This window comes from Spea bombifrons, chromosome 5, assembly GCF_027358695.1.
Source record: "Spea bombifrons isolate aSpeBom1 chromosome 5, aSpeBom1.2.pri, whole genome shotgun sequence".
In the NCBI taxonomy this organism is placed as follows: domain Eukaryota; kingdom Metazoa; phylum Chordata; class Amphibia; order Anura; family Pelobatidae; genus Spea; species Spea bombifrons.
Window position 1 is genome coordinate 14,249,596 of NC_071091.1, and position 19,216 is coordinate 14,268,811.

Genomic DNA, 19,216 nt, shown 5'->3' on the forward strand with positions numbered 1-19,216 from the left:
ACCCTGTGATCTCGCTTGTTACTCATAGCGATTGATGCACATGTAATGACTAAATGTCATGCCTTTCACATCAGTGAAATATCGTATCATGCATTAAGTGTGTGTCAGTATCCTTACGCAAGTACTGCTCCACCCGAAGTCACAGGACTTAAAGATTAAATGAGAATATTGCTAACGATGGCAAAGTACACAATGATACCAAAATCATCGCTTTCAATAAGCAGAGTTACAGTTCAACACAACAATAATTCACATACTCCAAACCTCATAATACAAGCCCTTCAATAACCCTCAAGGGGTTTGAATCACATTTGTCAAGAATCTAGTGGTTTTATTCATGTAGAGGAGTTGGACATAAAGCTATGCATTATGAACGGCCAACCACATGGAGGAAGGGCTGAGCTGGCCCTGCATAATGCATTGTTAAATCAGTGAGATAACTTTCAAGTTATCTTGACAAGGCCCGCTCAGCCCTTCTTACACCAGAAGTTCTCTGGTGTTAGTCCTTTCGTGAGTTGCCGCTCCCCTGACCAGGTCAGAAAATGGCTCATTGTAAATTAAAGAGCGAGTCTATTGAAAAATAATTTTTCTCCTTCAGCATAAAATATGGTAATGTAGGTCGGCACTGCGAAAACCTGGTTTTAATTCATTTTGTCCCAATAAACTTCCTTTATCCACAGGCTGGAGGTGGCCATTGTTGTCAATTGTGTAATATTTTGGGGTGACTTTCCCTACTCAAACACCACACTGAGCTGATCCTTTATGGCGATGCTAATGAAGTCAGTTCCTCCACAGACTTTCATTAGTCAGAGTATCTGTCTGGGAGATTAAGAACTGGCCACAGGCAGTACGATGAGGAGTCAGGGTGTTTGTCTAGTAGATTGAGCTAGGATAACAGAGCTGGGTAACATACCTGAAAAAATTATGTTTAAAATTAGAACTGTTTTGTTTTGTTTTTTAAACTTCCTTATTTTTTTTTCCTCTGTTAATAACAAAAAAAAATATATGGTGTCCCATAAATTAATATATTTTCTTAGATCGGATAGATTATCAGATGATGGGAAAGTACATTGTGTATTTTCCATTTTTATTCTAGGACCTCTACAAGGATGCGGTGGTTACCTTTCTGATGCAACTGGTATTGTCGGATCGCCTGACTCAAATTTTGATGGGAAATATGAAAAAAATTTAGACTGTGTTTGGAACATTGTGGCTCCAGTAAACAAACAGATCAACCTGACATTTACGGCATTTGAACTGGAAGGGCAGAGTTCAGGAAGATGTGTTTATGACTTTGTAAAAGTAAGAACGCAAAACTATTTTCAAATAATAGCCTGTGCAATACTCCACAGATAATGAGAGTGCATTACAATGTGGTGGCGAGAAATTGTAGGGATTTGTCTCAGGAATATATATCCGTATATAGAAAGAAAGACAGTGAAAATGTTTAAATTTTCAACTCATCAGTGTCTTAACCGAGAAATGTCTTTATTTGGACCTTGTAATTAAAATATTTGATTTCAGGCATTCCTTAAAGTCCAGGTATAGGGATCACACAGGGAAATCCTTTTTGAATTGAGAGGGCCGTGTGTGCATTAAATAGCCTGGCAGCAGAGGTGCTGCAATTGAAAAGTACAATGTGTTAGATAAATTACATGTTACTATATTGCAATAACTCTGGTTATCCTGGAGTGCCCAGGGAGTGTATGTTAACATGAGTAAGTGTGTGTTAACATGAGAATAAGAATGTGTAAGTGTGTGTTAGCAAGAGAATGAGTATGTTTAAGCGTGTGTTGGCATGAGAGTGAGTATGTGTAAGCGTGTTTGCGAAAGAATGAATATGTGTAAGTGTGTGTTAACATGAGAATGAGAATGTGTAAGCGTGTGTTAGCGAGAGAATGAGTATGTGTAAGCTTGTGTTAGCATGAGAATGAGTATGTGTAAGTGTGTTTGCGAAATAATGAATATGTGTAAGTGTGTGTTAGCATGAGAATGAGTATGTGTAAGCGTGTGTTAGCGAGAGAATGAGTATGTGTGTGTGTGTGTGTGTTAGCGAGAGAATGAGTATGTCTAAGCGTGTGTTAGGGAGGTATGCTTGCACTATACTAAAAACGCAAACCGTGCAATTAACACTTTAACTTCAGGAAGCAGAGCCTGCTCAAAAGAAAACAATGTCGTCCAGGGTCCCTCATAAGTAAATATCCTTAAAGATGGTCTGTTCCCATCAGGTTGAAATTAAATTCTTTAATTTTTTCTTTTAGATTTTTGATGGTGGTAGCCTTAATAGCACGTTACAAGGTACTTTCTGTGGATCCAATATTCCTGCCTCTTTCCTTTCTTCGAGCAATCTCCTGACCCTTTGGTTTTTTACCGATTCAACCGCAGAAAGTGCAGGTTTCAATGCAACATATGCAACTACTGACAGTAAGTATGTTGTTGAACAAAGAAGAAGTTATAGATAGGGGTGTGACAGTGTACCACTGGGCCTGTCTAAATTCTTCAAACAGGACTGGCCCAACTTTGAATACAGTGGGGCCATGGTAATAAAGTGACAGATAGACAGAGACTCTAGACAAGTGTGTGTGATAGTGTGGGTGTTAGCTTGAGTGTGTGTAAATTATGAGGGAGGCGTCACTGGAGGGTCCAGATTCTACAGTCTTGTCTGTGTTTATGATAAGGTAATTGGTCAATTCCTAAAACAAAATGAGGTAAGGTCACCAGGGTACCCTAGTCTGGACTATCAAACAATGTTTCCAGGGTTACTGTTCCCTCTGTGGCTAAATGGCAGGGTGGCCAACCAGCAACTTAACGCTAACACATATAAGAAGGCATCCTGGAGAGCAGCAATATGTGTCCCTTGTTAAGGGCAGTCTGGGCACCCTACTTTATTCAAATAGATTAAAGTTCTAATCACATTATGTATCTTTATAGTAATATGTGGCGGAATCTATAATGCTTCATCCGCTTTGACAACTACAACTTCACCAAATTCCTATCCTCCGTTCACGACTTGTATTTGGACAATTGATGCACCAGAGAAAGAAAATGTGAAGGTGGACGTACAGACATTTCATCTTCAGCCCAATCTAGACTGTTCGGAAAATTATTTAGAACTGAAAGACTCGCCAGTGGTAAGACAAGGGATTGGGCTGTGTGAACAGTAACAGTACTCAGTTTTCAAGCCATCCTCTATGTGATTTCAACTAAACTCACCAAAGCAAAACGTACATTTCACAATAGAGCATTAAAAGAAGAATGATCTAAATAAACATTTTGCTAATCATCTAGATGTTGTGGGAACCTTTCGGACAAAGGACATTCTGCGTCCCCACCTAACCCACCTCCACTTTCTGTTTATAACCATTTTTTCTTGATGTGTAGAATTGTTTGAAATTTCTAGCGCAATGTGCATATCTTTTTTTTTGGTGACAGTCCCTTCATGCTTGGTTAGCAAGCAGTGTTAAAAAGAATACCTCTTGTCAGTTTGCTTTAAAAATACTAAATTTGACTGCAGTATAGAAACATACTGAATTTGGACCATAAATGATGTTATGGAAGCGTTTATTGCAAGTCATCATGGATATAGTCATGCACAGTTTTGCTGATGTCCTTGACATTTTAATAAATTGTACCTTCTGTGTTATTTAAGCTTCTATCCCTCTTTACTGCAGGGAAATCATGGACAAGTCCATAAGTTTTGTGGAGCTGAAACGTTGAAAATCGCACCATTTTACACATATAGCCGGACAGCTGTTGTCATTTTCAAGTCACAAGAATACGCACCTGGCAATGCGCTTAGTTTTACCTACCAGATTGCAAGTAAGATGTACTAATAATTATAACCTTGGATCCTCTATCTTAAAGCCTAGACTTCTGCTACATCTTCATTATGTTGTGACTTTATTATGTATTAATTAGGAAGACACTGTAAGTTCACCTTAACCTTACCTTTAAGAAAATCTGCCTTTTCCCGAACCCTACATTTTACCATTCTATACACTAAATAAACCCATGTATGTGTTTAAACTAAGCAGTATAAAACTCATGCTATTTGTCTACCAAGGGGGAAAGAAGTCTCAGGATCTGCACGATTATCCCTCCCCGTTAACTTATCTCTGTCGTATTGTTAAGTTACCGACTGTTGTTGATTCAGGCAGCCTTTGTATTTGTGCGGTGAAGAGGGGGAGACATGACTTCTGGATGTTAAACTAATGACATATGACATGATATTGGCTGTGCCATGCAATGCCACCGATCATAGCCTTCACGAGGTGGAGTTTGAAGCTAAAGCTGCCCAATTCACATACACTGCCTGCCAAACAAAAAGCTGTGCTTAGTTTTAATTGGTGAATTTAATTATGCTAAAAGCTGTGACGGCAACGGTTCCTATTTAAAAGATGTGAAATATAATAAAGGTGATTATTATAAATGGATTATTGGCGCACAGTAATTCTTAGAACATCGTGAATCAATAGTATGTGATTTATGGTCATAATAATCTTATATGTTGGTTTTCTAATTAGGTTTCTCCTTTAACCTTGAGATTTTTAACAAGTTTAAACTTATTTCCTCATCAGACTGCAGCCGTGAATATAACCAAACACACGGTTATTTGAAAAGTCCAGGCTGGCCTGCGAGTTATCCGCACAACACAGAATGTACCATTATTCTTCGAGCTCCCCCAGGCCACAGCATTTCTCTTTTCTTTGATGCATTTAATTTGGAGGGCTATTCTTCCTGCTCCGACTACCTAGAGGTAAGCTCCATAATCCTTACAGTTCACAGTTACTTTCCTTTGGCTCAGTCATAACTCTAATGTAGAGTTGAAGAATAGATGGATAAGGAAAACATGACTCTCTAGTGTCGGTCTGTAAAACAGGTTTTATGTGTCTCGCTAAAGGGTCAAATAAGATTTATTCTATAACAACAGGTTACTTTTTAATCCTTTATCAGTAAGGTCCAATGGAGACCTTGCTGCACAGATGAGACCCTCAATGTTTTTTGTACAGCACCCATCCAACCACATGAAAACACCAGCAACTTTGTTTTATTAAACATCTGCCCCAAAACTAAGCTTCTGAACAGTATACGTCCCTTAAGATCCAAAAAAAGATGAACCCTTGTTTGTAATGTTCTGTTAGACCACACGTTTTCTGGGATTCTACACCTGGTTCTTACATATTGTGTATACAGGTTGTGGTTAGTGCCATTCTCTCCTGCAATACAACGCCTCCTTGGGGTGCTTGGTTGCTACCATGTGTCAGATCAAACGGACGTGCCAACCCAACCCATATCATTTCAAGCTACCTTAGCGTAAATTTAATTTTTTTATTTTAAATCTAAATCTAAAACCTAATCGTAGTAATACAAATAAAAAGTTTGCCGCCATTCACTGCAGAGGTGATATTTTTTCAGAAGCTAATTGTTTATGATTGCTGATTTATGATGTCAACTTTGATCCACTATCATTGCACCTCCAGAATCTTTAGTATGGTATGTGAATGTATGTTGGTACTTACAGCACATATCAATAAAAATAAAAACACTTTCTCTCCTTCTCCTAGGTTAGAAATGGCAGTGACTCTAATGCCCCAGTGATTGGCAAGTATTGTGGGACTAATCTGCCTAACCCCATCTTTCCGAAAAATAATGTTCTACACCTGTTTTTTAAAAGTGATATAGTAATTAATCGCCATGGCTATGAAATCACTTGGACGTCATCCCCAACTGGTAAGTACTGGTTAAGCTACAAGTTCAAAATTGTCAAACCAATTACTGGAACGGTTAAACGCCCATTGTGAAAACGCTGATCTACATATACATATATAGCGTGTGCGTTTAACATGTGCAGCCGCTCGCAGTCATGATAAGCAGAGCACTGAGCACTGGGATAGTAGCTGCTGGGACCATCCAAGGCACATTTATGACCGTTGGTAGTTCTGTGGGATTTGGGGTGTACTGATTTTCTTCTTGTGTATTAATATGAATGTTAAGTTACAATGATGTAACAAAGCACTCTGGACTGCTCTATCTGTATAGCGGTGCAGCAATCTTTGAAAGATTGTATGATTTAATCTGTAAAAGGGGCGACATCAAAGCCATGCTGATGATTCCACTGCAGCTTTCATGAAAATGTTGAAAATACAACAGTACTGATCATGAATGGACATGTTTTTTCGAATCTTTGTACTTTGTAAAATATAATGATAAAAAACAACAGTGCACAATGCCAGTCAGCAGCTGCAAAGGCCAATACGCTATTGGTATGTATACGAGTCAATGGTATGACCTCATCTTGAGTATGCAGTGCAATTCTAGGCACCAGGAACTAGAAAAAGGGCTACAAAATGAATAAGGGGATTGGAAGATCTTAGTTATGAGGAGAAACTAAAAAAGTTGCATCTCTATACGTTAGAAAAACAGCATCTTAGAGGGGATATTATAACATTGTGTAAATACGTGCAGGGCCAATATAAAATGACATGGGAAGTGGAAACAAAATGCTTTTGCTCACCGACTAGAGTAGGTCAAGCTACCTAGGACCACAAGAAGCTGGAGCATTGGCCAAGCCACATTCCTGCACACAAGAGGCCATCTGCTATACTGAGTGTATGTGCCCTAACAGGCCCAGAAAGTCCACTGCAAATCCTCCGCTGACTTACAATCATCTTAGCTCATGCAGACAGAAGTCTTGCGTGTTTATCAGCATACATGCGACCCTCATTAAAGAGAAAAGCAGCACATTTATTGTTAAACACTCTGGTTTCCTCCATACATTAGAGAATGCCAATGATCGATGACAGACCAATCAGCAGCTTCTTTCTACAAAAATAACCTTAAAATTACAGTCCAATTATAGAATTTAAGTGCCAGTACGCTGCCATCTGACCTATTGTCAGATCTATTGTTACCATAGAGGAGTTGGGGACTCCTGCATCCTCAATGTGTGCTGATGAGATTTTACTGACTTCCACTCCCATCACTTTCAGCCAAAGTACTGGAGTAATGGGAGTTACAGTCCTTTAAAGCAGAGATGCAAGAAGGTTTGCATACTCGCAGTCATATTTATTTTCTAGATCTTGTGCCTTTAGTGTAATTATGAAATTTAACCCCTTCCTATATGTGCCTGCCCTGAGCTATGTTGTGTAGTGCAACTTTTACAGACTGCTGTACCATCTATGTATATGTACAACCATACCGGATAAATTTACCAAGGGGGTACGGCCTTTTCAGAAAATGATTCAGTTACTTTTGCTATTCGGTTTGGAATTTATAGTGAAGAAATAGGGATTTTTTTGTTATTGTATTTTTACCAATATATTGTGACATGATGTATTGTTTACACTAAACCAGGTAACTATAAATAATTTTACTTCTACTGGAAACCCCCCACACACAAATATATACATATATATGTTTAATTAGGTAAAGTTTAAGGTGGGTATAGGATTGTCACCTAAATGCATAGCAAAACTTAATGGTGTATGGGGATTCTATAGTACACACTTTTTTTTTTTTTTTTACATTTATTCCACTTGAATCATAACGTTAACCTAGAACGTAGTTATGATATTGTTTGCATAACATTTTCCAGGGTGTGGAGGACCTCTGTTTGGGGATCACGGCTCCTTTACAAGTCCTGATTATCCTGGCAGCTATAGCAACAACACAGACTGTGAATGGAATATTGTTGCTCCTCGGGGGAAGACGATTAAATTACAGTTTGCTGCTTTTAGTATCGATGACTCTGGAAGCTGTGAAAATAATTACCTAAAAGTTTACAATGGACCAGATTCCAGCTTCCCGCTGAGTGGACAATTCTGTGGAATGGTAAGTTTTCTAGCGAAATGATTCAAATATCCAAAGCGCAATCCATGCCTGTTCCTGAGGGGTGAGCGCCATCTAGTGGCCAACTAAAAGTATATACATTAAAATTACATCTCACAAGAGGCGGAGCTTAACATTATCTAATTTTTTTGCAAGCAATAACTTTTAAATGCACTTTGTTCCTTGTGACGAACCAATCATCTCCTTCCAACGGAATGTTAGTCTGATAAAGAGGTATTTTATATTGCAGTATTGATATGCACGCACAATAACTGTATTAAAATGTATGCCAGATAAAAAGATACTTCTTTTCAAAGGGGCATTTTTTACTTTGTTGCTCCACAAGGAACCTGAATTTAGAAAAGGATGGAATGAAAAGAGCTTAATTCGGCGGTGCCTATAGGTCTTTAATTATAGGAATTAACTCGGGTTCTGTGAATAATATAACCGCAAACATCACAGTAACGGGCTTGGACTATAGCAACACGCAGCGTTCATCCACTTTCCAAACAATACGAAAGAAGGTGTTAGTGGAAAAAATAAATTAATGAATGAATGGAAGAAGGCTTTTTGTAGTCTGTGACTAGACTTCAGAAAAACAGTTACCTCTAGCCTCTAATTTAGAACTTTCACTTTAAAACATTTTATGCAAAAGAAATAAAGATTAGATAGACTGACACAGAAGTTGTAAAATAAAAGTTTCTATGTATTTTTACCGATCTTTTTTTTTGTTGTTTGTTTTTAAGGGACAGAATATCGCTCCAATTAACTCCACCTCACACGAAATATTCATTAAGTTCCATGCAGAGTCGGTGATTCTCCCCTCCGGCTTCAGACTGACATGGAGCACCTAAAAGAGAAGCTTCGCTTTGCGAGAGTCGAACGAAAAGCTCTTGATTCTACGCCAGAAACGTGTTTTATCGGAACAGCATCCGCACTCGATAAACTGCCGCTAAATAACCTTTACGTCTCAGACCCACCACGCGTGACATCATACACGCAGCTGTGTAAATTCTCTGTAAATAAAACGTGATTAAAGACGATATTTTATTCTTTATTAATTCCCAACCTTAGACCATACTGCAGCGAATCACCCACCAAAGCCCTTCATGGGACGGACGGGGGCCGCTGTCAGTGCAGAACAGTAATCCGCCAGAGAGAAGAAACATTACAGGGGTATAATCGTTCAGATACCGACGGAAGGTTTGGACGGCTGCTCCCCTGGTGCAGGCATTATATATATATTTCTTACTTAGTTACCGGAAAATGTAATATCTGGGAAACAGGACGTTTCTGTAGCTGTGAGAGGTCAGACGGCCCTGTATACTGTATAGGGAATGTTCAAAGTGTGTTATACGTCACATAACAAGGATCTATTAACCAATAAATCCCCAGAACTGCAGTAACAGCAGAAAACGCGGCTAGGTTGCCCCCGACCTAACGTTCTGTATTCCAACGTATTCATTACTCGGTCAGTCCTAAAGTATAACGCGTATCCAGCACCCAAACCATGAAGCGGGGATTACTATCCTCAGCAGGTCTCACCCCTGTCTTACGCTTAATGGATAAAGGAGGGTTTATCGGGCGACGGGGCACAAAGGGAGGGCCGTGATGATTAAAGAGGGACTTTGCAGGAGAGTTTAACATTCCAACTCCCTGATATCCCTGAGCATTCATTACAGCGAGTCCCTCGAGCTCCTTCTGCAACATGGGCTGTAGTGGCCCTGGATAATGTATAGCTAAATCATTCAAAGCTTGACATTTTCTTCCATATTACTTATGCACTACACAGAGCACAAGAAGCTCACTAGGTTTTACCCTTCGTAATGCATATCGATAGGAGTTAAAATGTTAAACCCATCTTTTGTAAACAGACCACAAACGGGAGTTTTTCAGTAAAATGGGAGCTGGCAGAGTATGCAGGGCAGTTTCTACTACTGGGCCCTGCTAAATGCATAGTTCAAACAGTATGGCGACTTTTAAGCAATCTAGCTTATTTTCATATGATTTATCCATCGAACTGATGGTGGAGCAGAAACTCTCTGGTGCGATAACTGGAAGTTAATGACATAAAGCTGCAGCTGGCCTGCCGACTCTCTTTGCGTATAGATGGGTTAAACAAGGGCTTGGGCAAATTGGGCTGAAACAAGCTGTTTTAAACACAAAATGTGTAAAACTGTCGAGAGAAAAAAAACAGACAAAAAGCAATAGATTGAAGTTCCAAAAGTACAGCAAATAAATTCAAACCCCTAAATGGAGAGGCAGGGGAAACGAGCAGTGGGTACACGCGTGTGCGAAATAACACGTGATGATTGATCCAATCCATCAACTCTCAGACACCCAGCCTACACACTATAAAGTCCAATCCCCAGTGAGCTTCTGCTGCAGGAAGCGCTTGGGTGGCTTTGTATTATGAATAGTTTAATGGCTTGCCTATACATTATAAAGACCAATCCCCAGTGAGCTTCTGCTGCAGGAAGCGCTTGGCTGGTCCTGTATAATGGATAGTGAAATCACTTGCCTATACATTGTAAAAGCCAATCCCCAGTGAGCTTCTGCTGCAGGAAGTGATTGGGTGGCCCTGTGTTATGGATAGCTTAATCACTTGCCTATACATTGTAAAGGCCAATTCCCTGTGAGCTTCTGCAGCAGGAAGCGTTTGGCTGGCCCTGTAAATATTTAAATCAGTGAGATTTCTTCACTCTCCTCACCTATTGGATTATACACCATACAGGGCCAGCTCAGCGCTTCTTGCTGGAAGAACTCGCCAGCGCTGGCCCTTCATAATGTAAAGTGACGAGGGGCGAGATAAAAGCACAACTCGCCGTTAAGCGAATAGACCCCTTTAATTAGATTTCTGCTCGCGACAAACGTTAAAACGAGGATCCTCCGCTAACACAAAATAAAAAGCGCCGCCACATGTATGACCGCCCACAGGAATATTCACCAAACCGCGTCCGCCGTTACAGATAAAAACCCGGCACGTAACCGCACGCCCAGCGGAAGCAAAACAACGCAGCGGACAGCAAGTCAGCAACGATAACCAGAAGCGCTTCCCCGTCCGCACATTGGATAAAATGTAGCCACCTCCTTCTAGGTGAAATCTGATTGGAAGCTGCCGAGCCGCTAACTTCTCATTGGACACTTGGAAAGGCAGGAGGCTGCTCTCCGCGTTCTGATTGGCCAGTTCTTGGACATTCCGAACAGCGGAGAGGCTGACTGAGTGCTCCAGAGGCTGGAGTGGAATTTGCCTTATTAGGAATGTGAGTAATTTTACAGCCCCCGGCTACTTCCTGTAGGGTGTGTGAGGGAACGGGAACGGACGCATCCCTGCTGGGTATTATCCGGTAACAAACTTTATGCTTTTAACGGTTTAGCAGCCCCTCCCACAGGTGCCACATAATGGGTTAAATATGGTAGTTTTAATCTTTGGTGGCTATGGGGTATGCGCGCTCTCTGGAACTGAACGAGTTAATGCCGTGTCAATAACAAATGGGGGCTTAATAAATATGGTGTTAAAAGTTTGACTTCTGTGTGAAATATGTCTCTCATCTCCATTATATTTATACAGAGATCAAGATGTCCAAATCATTGAAGAAGATAGTGGAGGAGAGCAGGGACAAAAACCTCAGTGATGTGGACATGTGTGAACGAGGCATTTCTAACATGCTGGATGTTCCAGGCTTATGTAAGTAATATCTTTATCTATCTGCATAATAATATGTAATATAATAACTATAATAATGTAATATGGTGGGTTGGGGAGCAGACCACCGCTGTAAAGCAAAAAAAAAAAAAAACACGTTAAGGTGAAGCCATACCTTTCTGTACAGCATGTTCACTATATATATATATATATATATATGTATATATATATATATATATATATATATAATCACAGTACTACTGATAAAATGCTGACAGGGCTGCTGACGAAAAACTGCCTTAAGAGCGGGACAAGCACCCACAATAATAGAGGATATGACTGCGAAGCGATGTAAAGTAATAATAATAATAAAGGGGATATAACTGCAAAGCATTGTAAAGTGGGTACTGCTGTAACTTCTGGGAATGGAAGTTTGTATTAAAAATGAAATATCTATACGTGTTACTTTTATGTGCCAGGAAGCCTAAAGCCCTGGTTTTGGGCTCTGAGTATAAGCCCGGAGTGGTGGTTGTTGGTTATGGCAAATAACAGAGCTGTGGCCCCCAAACAGAGACTCAAAGGAAGAGAAATGTCTTATATACGCTACCACTCAAATGTTTGGGGCCACTTAGGAATGACCTTGTTTCTTAAAGAAAAGCACATTTTATCAATTAAAAACACATGGAATGGATCAGTACAGACGTTGGTGATGATGTAAATGACTATGGTAGCTATGTCAGCGCAGTTTCCATCAAAACAGGTAAGTGACCCCAAACTTTTGAATTGTAATATATATTTACACTGATCCTAAGATAAATAAAATGTAGGACTTTGAGGGGATTAACCCTCGGTCGGGATCATGTGAATGCGCTGAGCTCAAGAGAACGCCTCTGGGACTATAAATGCAGAGGGGTGATGGGCAAAACAGATTTACCCCAGCATACAAAAAATGCAAAAAGGTTCATGTGAGATTGAAATACATACTTGTAAATATGAATTATTTCTGGCTAAAATGACTTAATGACCTGGTCAGTGTGTATGCAGCAGTGCGCCAGAATGTAAAGCTGATCAAACAATGCTACATAAAGTGTAAGCTCCTATGCACGGGGTCCTCCTTACTTTCTGTTTCTATGAGTGGTTATGTGAGAGGCGCTACTTGTTATGTCCCGTTTACCCCATTGTACAGCGCTGTGGAATATGATGACGCTATATGAAGTAATAAATAACAATAATCTCTTTTTGGCTTTATTTTAAATCCATACGTTTGAGGAAGCACCTCTTTTTAAGATGAATTCGTGATCGCTATATACTGTGACTGCTTTTAAATGAACAATGTTTTTCTTTCACAGTTACCTTGTCTAATATAACACAGCTGATCCTCAGTCACAACAAGCTTACAGGTAAGACTAATGTACATAGAGAGATCTTTATGAACTGTAATTAAATGTTACTCACAATCCTCTTCAGCAGCACAGTATTGATATTCCTCTGCATCGCGTAGAGCTGTGTGGAATGGAGATGCTGATTTGTTATATATATTGCTTTTTTATGAATTATTGTTTCTCGTGATTATTCTATCATTTCACAAAGAGGTTCTGATCTTGTGCTTTCAGCGCCAATTCACTTAGTTTGTGAATATGTATATATTGATGTATAAATTAAGTAAGTAAAATCCCATGGAATCCTGAAGCTTATTCAGAACGTGGTTTGTGCCACTATCTGGGAAATAATATTTATAATAGCATTGGCACTGTATTAAATGTCAATCATGCTGAGGTTAAAGTAAGGTCCAATCAGAGTACCCCTTCTTGCCCCCTATGTTCTTACCTACTCCCTCCAGCATCTCTCATCTATGACCTAAGAGGGAGAGAAAGAAGGAATGAAAAGAAAAAGAGAGGGTGAGATGAGAGACAAAAGTAAAGGAAGGAATAACAACTGAGAGAGCAAGAACATGAAAAGAGAGGGAAGGGAAGAATAAAAAGAGGGAGTGGAAGTAGACTAGAGAAATAGAGAGCTAGGAGATGGAGGGGAGAAGAAAGTAAAGAGATGAAAGGAGGCATAAGAGAGTATAGAGAATAAAAATGTTCACATAATTTTACTGAGGTGTACATGCGCAAGTATAATATAAATAAAATCTAAACCACAGGACACGCTGATAATACTGATACGCCCAGGCGGGCATGCGGAGAAATCGGCGTTACTGTGGAACAGAATGTGCTGGTAATAAGTTTGTATTTTTATCAGTCCCCGAGTATACATTAATAAATTAATGCATGAAGTACATGTTTTCTGGTTGTTGCAGTCGGGGTTCTGACACATGGAAACCAGTTGGTTCTATGTGATAAACATAATATATAATATTAGAACATGCTGGTGCTGCATTGAGGGCGAGTGATTTGTAAAGGGAGAGCAGATGCTGGGTTACCGGTTACTGTATAAATTCCTCTGTATGGATGACAAAGAAAACTACTGAACATTTTGCAATTTTTGTGGCTAATGATGAGGCAATTCAGACTTCTAGGACGTCGGGACTTAGCGATCCGAAGGAAGATATAAGATGGGACCAAGGATATATATAAAAGTACAGCTCATGATGGGTTAACTTTCAAAATCTGCCCAAAACATTAGCTGGTTCTTTCCATTCATGAAGACATCACAATTTAGGACTTTCCTACGTCTCAGATACCGCAACTACTCTCCTGGTGAATACTTCAGAATTCTGGGGTTCAAGGACGTAGCAAGTATAAAGGGCCAATAAAATGAACCGTGAGGGACGCCAGTCCATGAAAACATAGCAAACTATGTACAGAAACTGTGAATATGAAATATTATTTGATGGCTTTTTTGAATTTCAAGAATTTTGAGTTGAAGACACAAAATAGCAGCGGATATGCGATGACCACATAAGGAAAGAAATCTTATTTTCATTTTTATTTCGTATTGTTTCAGCAAGGCTTGGGTAGAGATTTTTTCTTGGGGCATTAAAACCATGTGTAGTAGAATTCCTCAAAATAGTAAAGTGTTTTCTAATCTAAGACCAAGATTCCTCAAGGTCGGTCATCAAGCTGTCCAGTAGAGTGCATTAATATATATATATATATATAGTAAAATGGGAGGGCAGAATGGAGAATAACTTTCCTTTATGAACCGCCTGAAAGCTTTGTCTGTGGCTCTGTCATCGCATTGCCTGTCTTCTATAACTTATTAGAACCCCGCGTCCCTTATCCGTCACAAGAAATTATAGAAATGGCCGTTTGGCTTGTTCCAGTGTGTCCAGGTTCATAATTCTAGAGTATACGACATATTTGACCTAATCCAATAAACTGTATTAATTAACTGTCTCCACGGATGTCATTGTAAATGACTGGAAACGCTCTGGCACAGTCAGTTCAAATGTTTCTCTAAGGTCAAATTAGCATCTTTTGCTATTTTTTGACATTTAAATGAATACTTTTTGTCGTTGTTTGTCTGAATTTGGCATAAATATGCCTAAATGATAAGTGGATAAACATGGATTGAACATGCGTTGTCTTATTTATCCTGGTTTTGCCTCTGCTTTAATATCATGTCTTTTATATAAGATACTAAATTTATCCAAATACCTAAAGATTTGTGAAGGCAGTCCAGATATTCAGGAAACTGTCATGATGCAAATTTAATGGCCACCATAGAACGTGGCTGATTTCTATGCTTTTGTAGAATTTTAAATATATTTAGTTACAGTATAAATGTACAATTAAATTCGGCAGACTCTCTGGGGAATGTAATATTGGAAACCAGTTATAGGGGACGAAAAGTCTAATATCACAAAATCGTTTTCTGTCAAAAAAGTAATTTGCTAAATATTTTATATAATTCTATCTCGGCCTTTATACAATGAAGTATATTTAAATGTGATGGGGGGCACCAGTCTGTTTGGTAAATGAGGCTTGTATCATTATTAATTGATTTATATTATTATTATTGATTTATATAATATCATCCTATTCTGTACAATGGTACCCATCAATGCTACCATTCTAGATTTTGTATAAGAGAACAGTCACATAAATGTATGAATGTTCCTTTAACAGAGGATAAATATCTTTTTTTATTACTTTTTTATATCTTGAAAGGAGCTGCACCAACCAGTAGTGGATTCTACACAATCACTTTAGCAAATTGTATCCTAAATGGTGCGACAGGCAGAAAAACACACAATAAACCCACACAATAAAGTGCTTCTGTGAGACGTAATGCAAACACTGCCTTCAACGTCTATGAAGGAAACTCCCGGACCTGGTTATTGTGTAAAACGTAACTGTTTTAGCGTGATGCGCTGAGAACATGATTTCCATAAATAACGTCACCGGAGACCGGAGGAATGCCCCCACGGGGCCATGTCTCTTAAATAGCGGCTCCTCTCCGTTATTTCTGGAAACAGCTGTAGATACTTTGAACAGCGTGTGTGATGCCCTCAAAGCCGCGCTAATAAAATTAGTAAAAACATGGCAAAATAAGTACAATAAGCAATGCAAGGAACCTTGTTTTTATACCACAGGAATAACCCTCGTAACTTCGTTTTCTCCTGATTTTTCATGAATGATGTGGATCAAAACTATACTGGAGTTCCACTAATACCCCCCTCTTGAAATAATTGCATAGTGGGGATGCGGGATTTTCTTTTTGACTTCTTTATCTAATAATCCAGTTTTAACACCCCCCCCCATGCAAGAGACCTACGTATGGCTCTTCTGAATATAAGACAAGGTAAAGGACCAAATAAGTTTTGAGGCTTTTACAGCAGGAACACTGGGCAGACTAGATGGGCCGAATGGATCAGTTCTGCCGGTAATTTCTTACGTCTTTCAGTTTTGCTTGATCATTTTTTTGACCCAATCCCTGATGGCTGTTTTAACCTGTTGCTCTGGATTTCTTTCTGCCTTTTGATGTTTGTAAGTTCTTATCGGAAGCGTTTCTCGCTACAGTCCTCCGTTCAGTCCCGTTTTATAAACGGAGATCTTCTCTTTAGTTTAATGACAAATCTTTGTCTTTGTTTGATTTTTCAGACAGGCATAAAGAACATCCCTGGACATTTGTATTAAACAAGGTGTAAAAACCTGGTAAAATGAATTTGTTGCTTAGATGAAGATAAGAGGATTAAAAAATTGTGATAGTAATTTTTTGTTGTTGTTGTTGCTCTGTTTTTGTGCATTATAAGTAAGAAAAAAAAAACCCATAACCCTCTATTTATGATACATCCCAAAGAGGAGTTATTCGATGAGTTTTACTTCCGTTTTGATGCACTTGGGGTCGCTCTTGAGCCGCGTCCTGATGTATAATAATAATAAAATCCGCTTGTCGACAGATTACAAAATACCCGCTGCTTAAGTGGAGGGCGTTTAATTTAAATAAGCAAATATGCGTGTTTTTTATTTTTACAGAATGTTTATGTATTTGAATATATTCAAGTCACCGTTTGATTATGTTCTGAGATGCAGATATCTCTAGAAAGCCACTTAGCCCAAATAAATCCTGAGCCGTCATCTATATTATCAAAGAGAACATATTATCCAGGAAGCAACGAACAGGAGGCAAGACGAGATTTGGAGGGTTATATAAGGTTACGAATATCTGCCTTCTCTACGCTATAGCTTACTGCTGTATTTCCTTCTCAAAACACTTTTTTTGGAGTTATTTGGTTGCACATTTTAATACCAAGGAGCCAGAATTTGTACGTTATTCAATTAATCTCCAGTGTGTGTAATATATATACCGTGTGTGTGTATATTATATATAGACACACACCTTACTGTGTTCTTTGATCCTTCCAATGGCTTCTCCTGTTCCATCGCTTCTCCACAGTGCAGTGGTCACGATTCTTGCTGTTTACACTGGTTTTCTTAAAAATAAACCCCATTTACAGCATAAGCCGTCTTTTGTATCCTTGATTGTTTAACACATTTTAATAATGCACAATATACATGTTTCTGTATGGATCGCTTTACGTTGTCGTCGTCCTTTTTTGCATTCAGACCGTTTTCTGTGCGTTCAGGGGTGAGCAGAGCCTTCATTTAATTGGATTGGACAGAAATGACACATGCGCTACTGCTCAAAAGTTTGGGGTCATTTTTGAAAGAAAAGCAGAATTCCTGCATGCATCTAAAAAATGTACCACACGCAGATTTAAAGGCACCCCACCGCTCTCATATACCCCAAAGCGCATATGCTGGCCGGAGCGTCCCTTTAAAGGTTCTGTTTTCCCTCCTCTGCTGATTGTAACCTTTTTATAACTATAAACCGTATAAGAAACGCCATTCCTGGTGCTGTTTAATAAATACCTTTCCTAGAAATATTTTTTAGCCAAGAGGAATTTTTGCCGTGTTCGTATTTTCTTTGCTGGGAGCCTGACTGTCATGTGACGCACAAAGTTGTTGCCATAGAAACGTTAACTTTCTTCACGTGATTAAACGTACAGAGCTAAGCATAAAAGGACAAGTTTGATGCTTTTTTGCATAACGTTTAAATTACGTGCGATTAATGTTGTCTCTTGTTGGGGTTTGCGGCCTTGTCACTGACCGGCCAAATTACATCTAATGAAATCTATAACAATGGAGTAGCCGGGCCGGAAATGACCCAGTCCAGTAAGGTTTGTGTGTATAAGACTTGGGGCAAAAGTAATTGCATAGAAGAATATGGCCGACTCGCCCAACCCTTGTCTGCGACTCGGACAGAAGGCTTATGGAAAGGATGATAATAGATGGCTTAAACACTTGGCTTATTCTTTATGGCAGTGTTGATGAAGTCTGTGCCTTCATAGACTTCAGTTACTCAGAATGTCCAGCTTGGTGATTAAGACTGGGCCATTCTAGTGTTTACGGAGCAGGGACATATACAGACTGGTTATATGCAAAAACAAGAACTGTTTTGTTTAGAAAACAGCACAATGTGGCATTATAGCTAATCTGGGAGTTCCCCTTTAAGTATGGACTTAATTTTAACTCTGCATCGGTTAGCGAGGTATAGATAAACCTGCCCGTATACAAAGCGCTGTACCGTTTATCTGATTGCAGCCGCACAGCACTGTACAGATACGGTCTCTCTATTACAGCGGCCACCTAAATCACGGGTGGGAATATCTATTCGCTTGTAAATTCTATTTTTAATTCCGTTTGAAATGATTTCTGGTTACATTGTGAGCGAGTGTGTATTTGGGGTTCTGTCACAGTATACTTTCCACGTGTAATCCCCGTTCCTTCCGTACAGTTTCTACAGAGACGCTGACAATGCTTGCGGCAAATACCTAATATATATAAATATAAGGTCGGGAAATCTAAATTGCCGTTGAACTTAAATGTGAACTCGCACAAGAACCCCTGGAGATATAAGTATATATATAAATAAGTATATATATTAAAATCTGGAGTTATATTTATATGTGGGTGACATGTATCCGCAGACTGAGTTTCAACATTTTACTTTTAATTGCTGTACATCTGCCTCTTCTGTCAGTTTGATTCCTCCTCGCTAGGATACCTCTACTTCGTACTTAGAACATTTCTGGCTGGGTTAGATCATTTCTCCTTATTTTGCGTTGGATTAACTCTTGTGAACGCTCATCAGTTCAGCGGAACCTTTGTTTGCCAGAACAGTATCCGGAACCCTGGATGTTGCTGTGGAATCATAAATGATCTAATTCTAAAAAGTTTGTACGCAGGACCACGGCGAGGGAATATTTTGTAATATGTAAAAACTTACACTTCA

General features: G+C 39.2%; 2 protein-coding genes across 4 annotated transcripts in view; both read left to right on the top strand.

The window, feature by feature from the left end:
* CUBN (cubilin) overlaps positions 1 to 8,870 on the top strand; it is an 83,495-nt gene extending 74,625 nt beyond the window's left edge. The window contains exons 60-67 of the mRNA XM_053467029.1: positions 1,097 to 1,302; positions 2,262 to 2,424; positions 2,932 to 3,131; positions 3,672 to 3,819; positions 4,578 to 4,756; positions 5,565 to 5,730; positions 7,595 to 7,830; positions 8,574 to 8,870. Of these exons, the coding sequence (XP_053323004.1) occupies positions 1,097 to 1,302; positions 2,262 to 2,424; positions 2,932 to 3,131; positions 3,672 to 3,819; positions 4,578 to 4,756; positions 5,565 to 5,730; positions 7,595 to 7,830; positions 8,574 to 8,681 (1,406 nt within the window). The 3' untranslated portion in view covers positions 8,682 to 8,870. The remainder of the gene's footprint in view (positions 1 to 1,096; positions 1,303 to 2,261; positions 2,425 to 2,931; positions 3,132 to 3,671; positions 3,820 to 4,577; positions 4,757 to 5,564; positions 5,731 to 7,594; positions 7,831 to 8,573) is intronic.
* A 2,144-nt stretch (positions 8,871 to 11,014) lies between these two features.
* Positions 11,015 to 19,216, top strand: part of RSU1 (Ras suppressor protein 1) — a 51,567-nt gene continuing 43,365 nt past the window's right edge. Inside the window, exons 1-3 of one of the 3 annotated variants that reach the window (XM_053466620.1) lie at positions 11,015 to 11,090; positions 11,399 to 11,515; positions 12,823 to 12,873. In XM_053466620.1, the coding sequence (XP_053322595.1) occupies positions 11,407 to 11,515; positions 12,823 to 12,873 (160 nt within the window). In that variant the 5' untranslated portion in view covers positions 11,015 to 11,090; positions 11,399 to 11,406. The other 2 variants (XM_053466621.1, XM_053466622.1) reach the window with 2 other exon arrangements.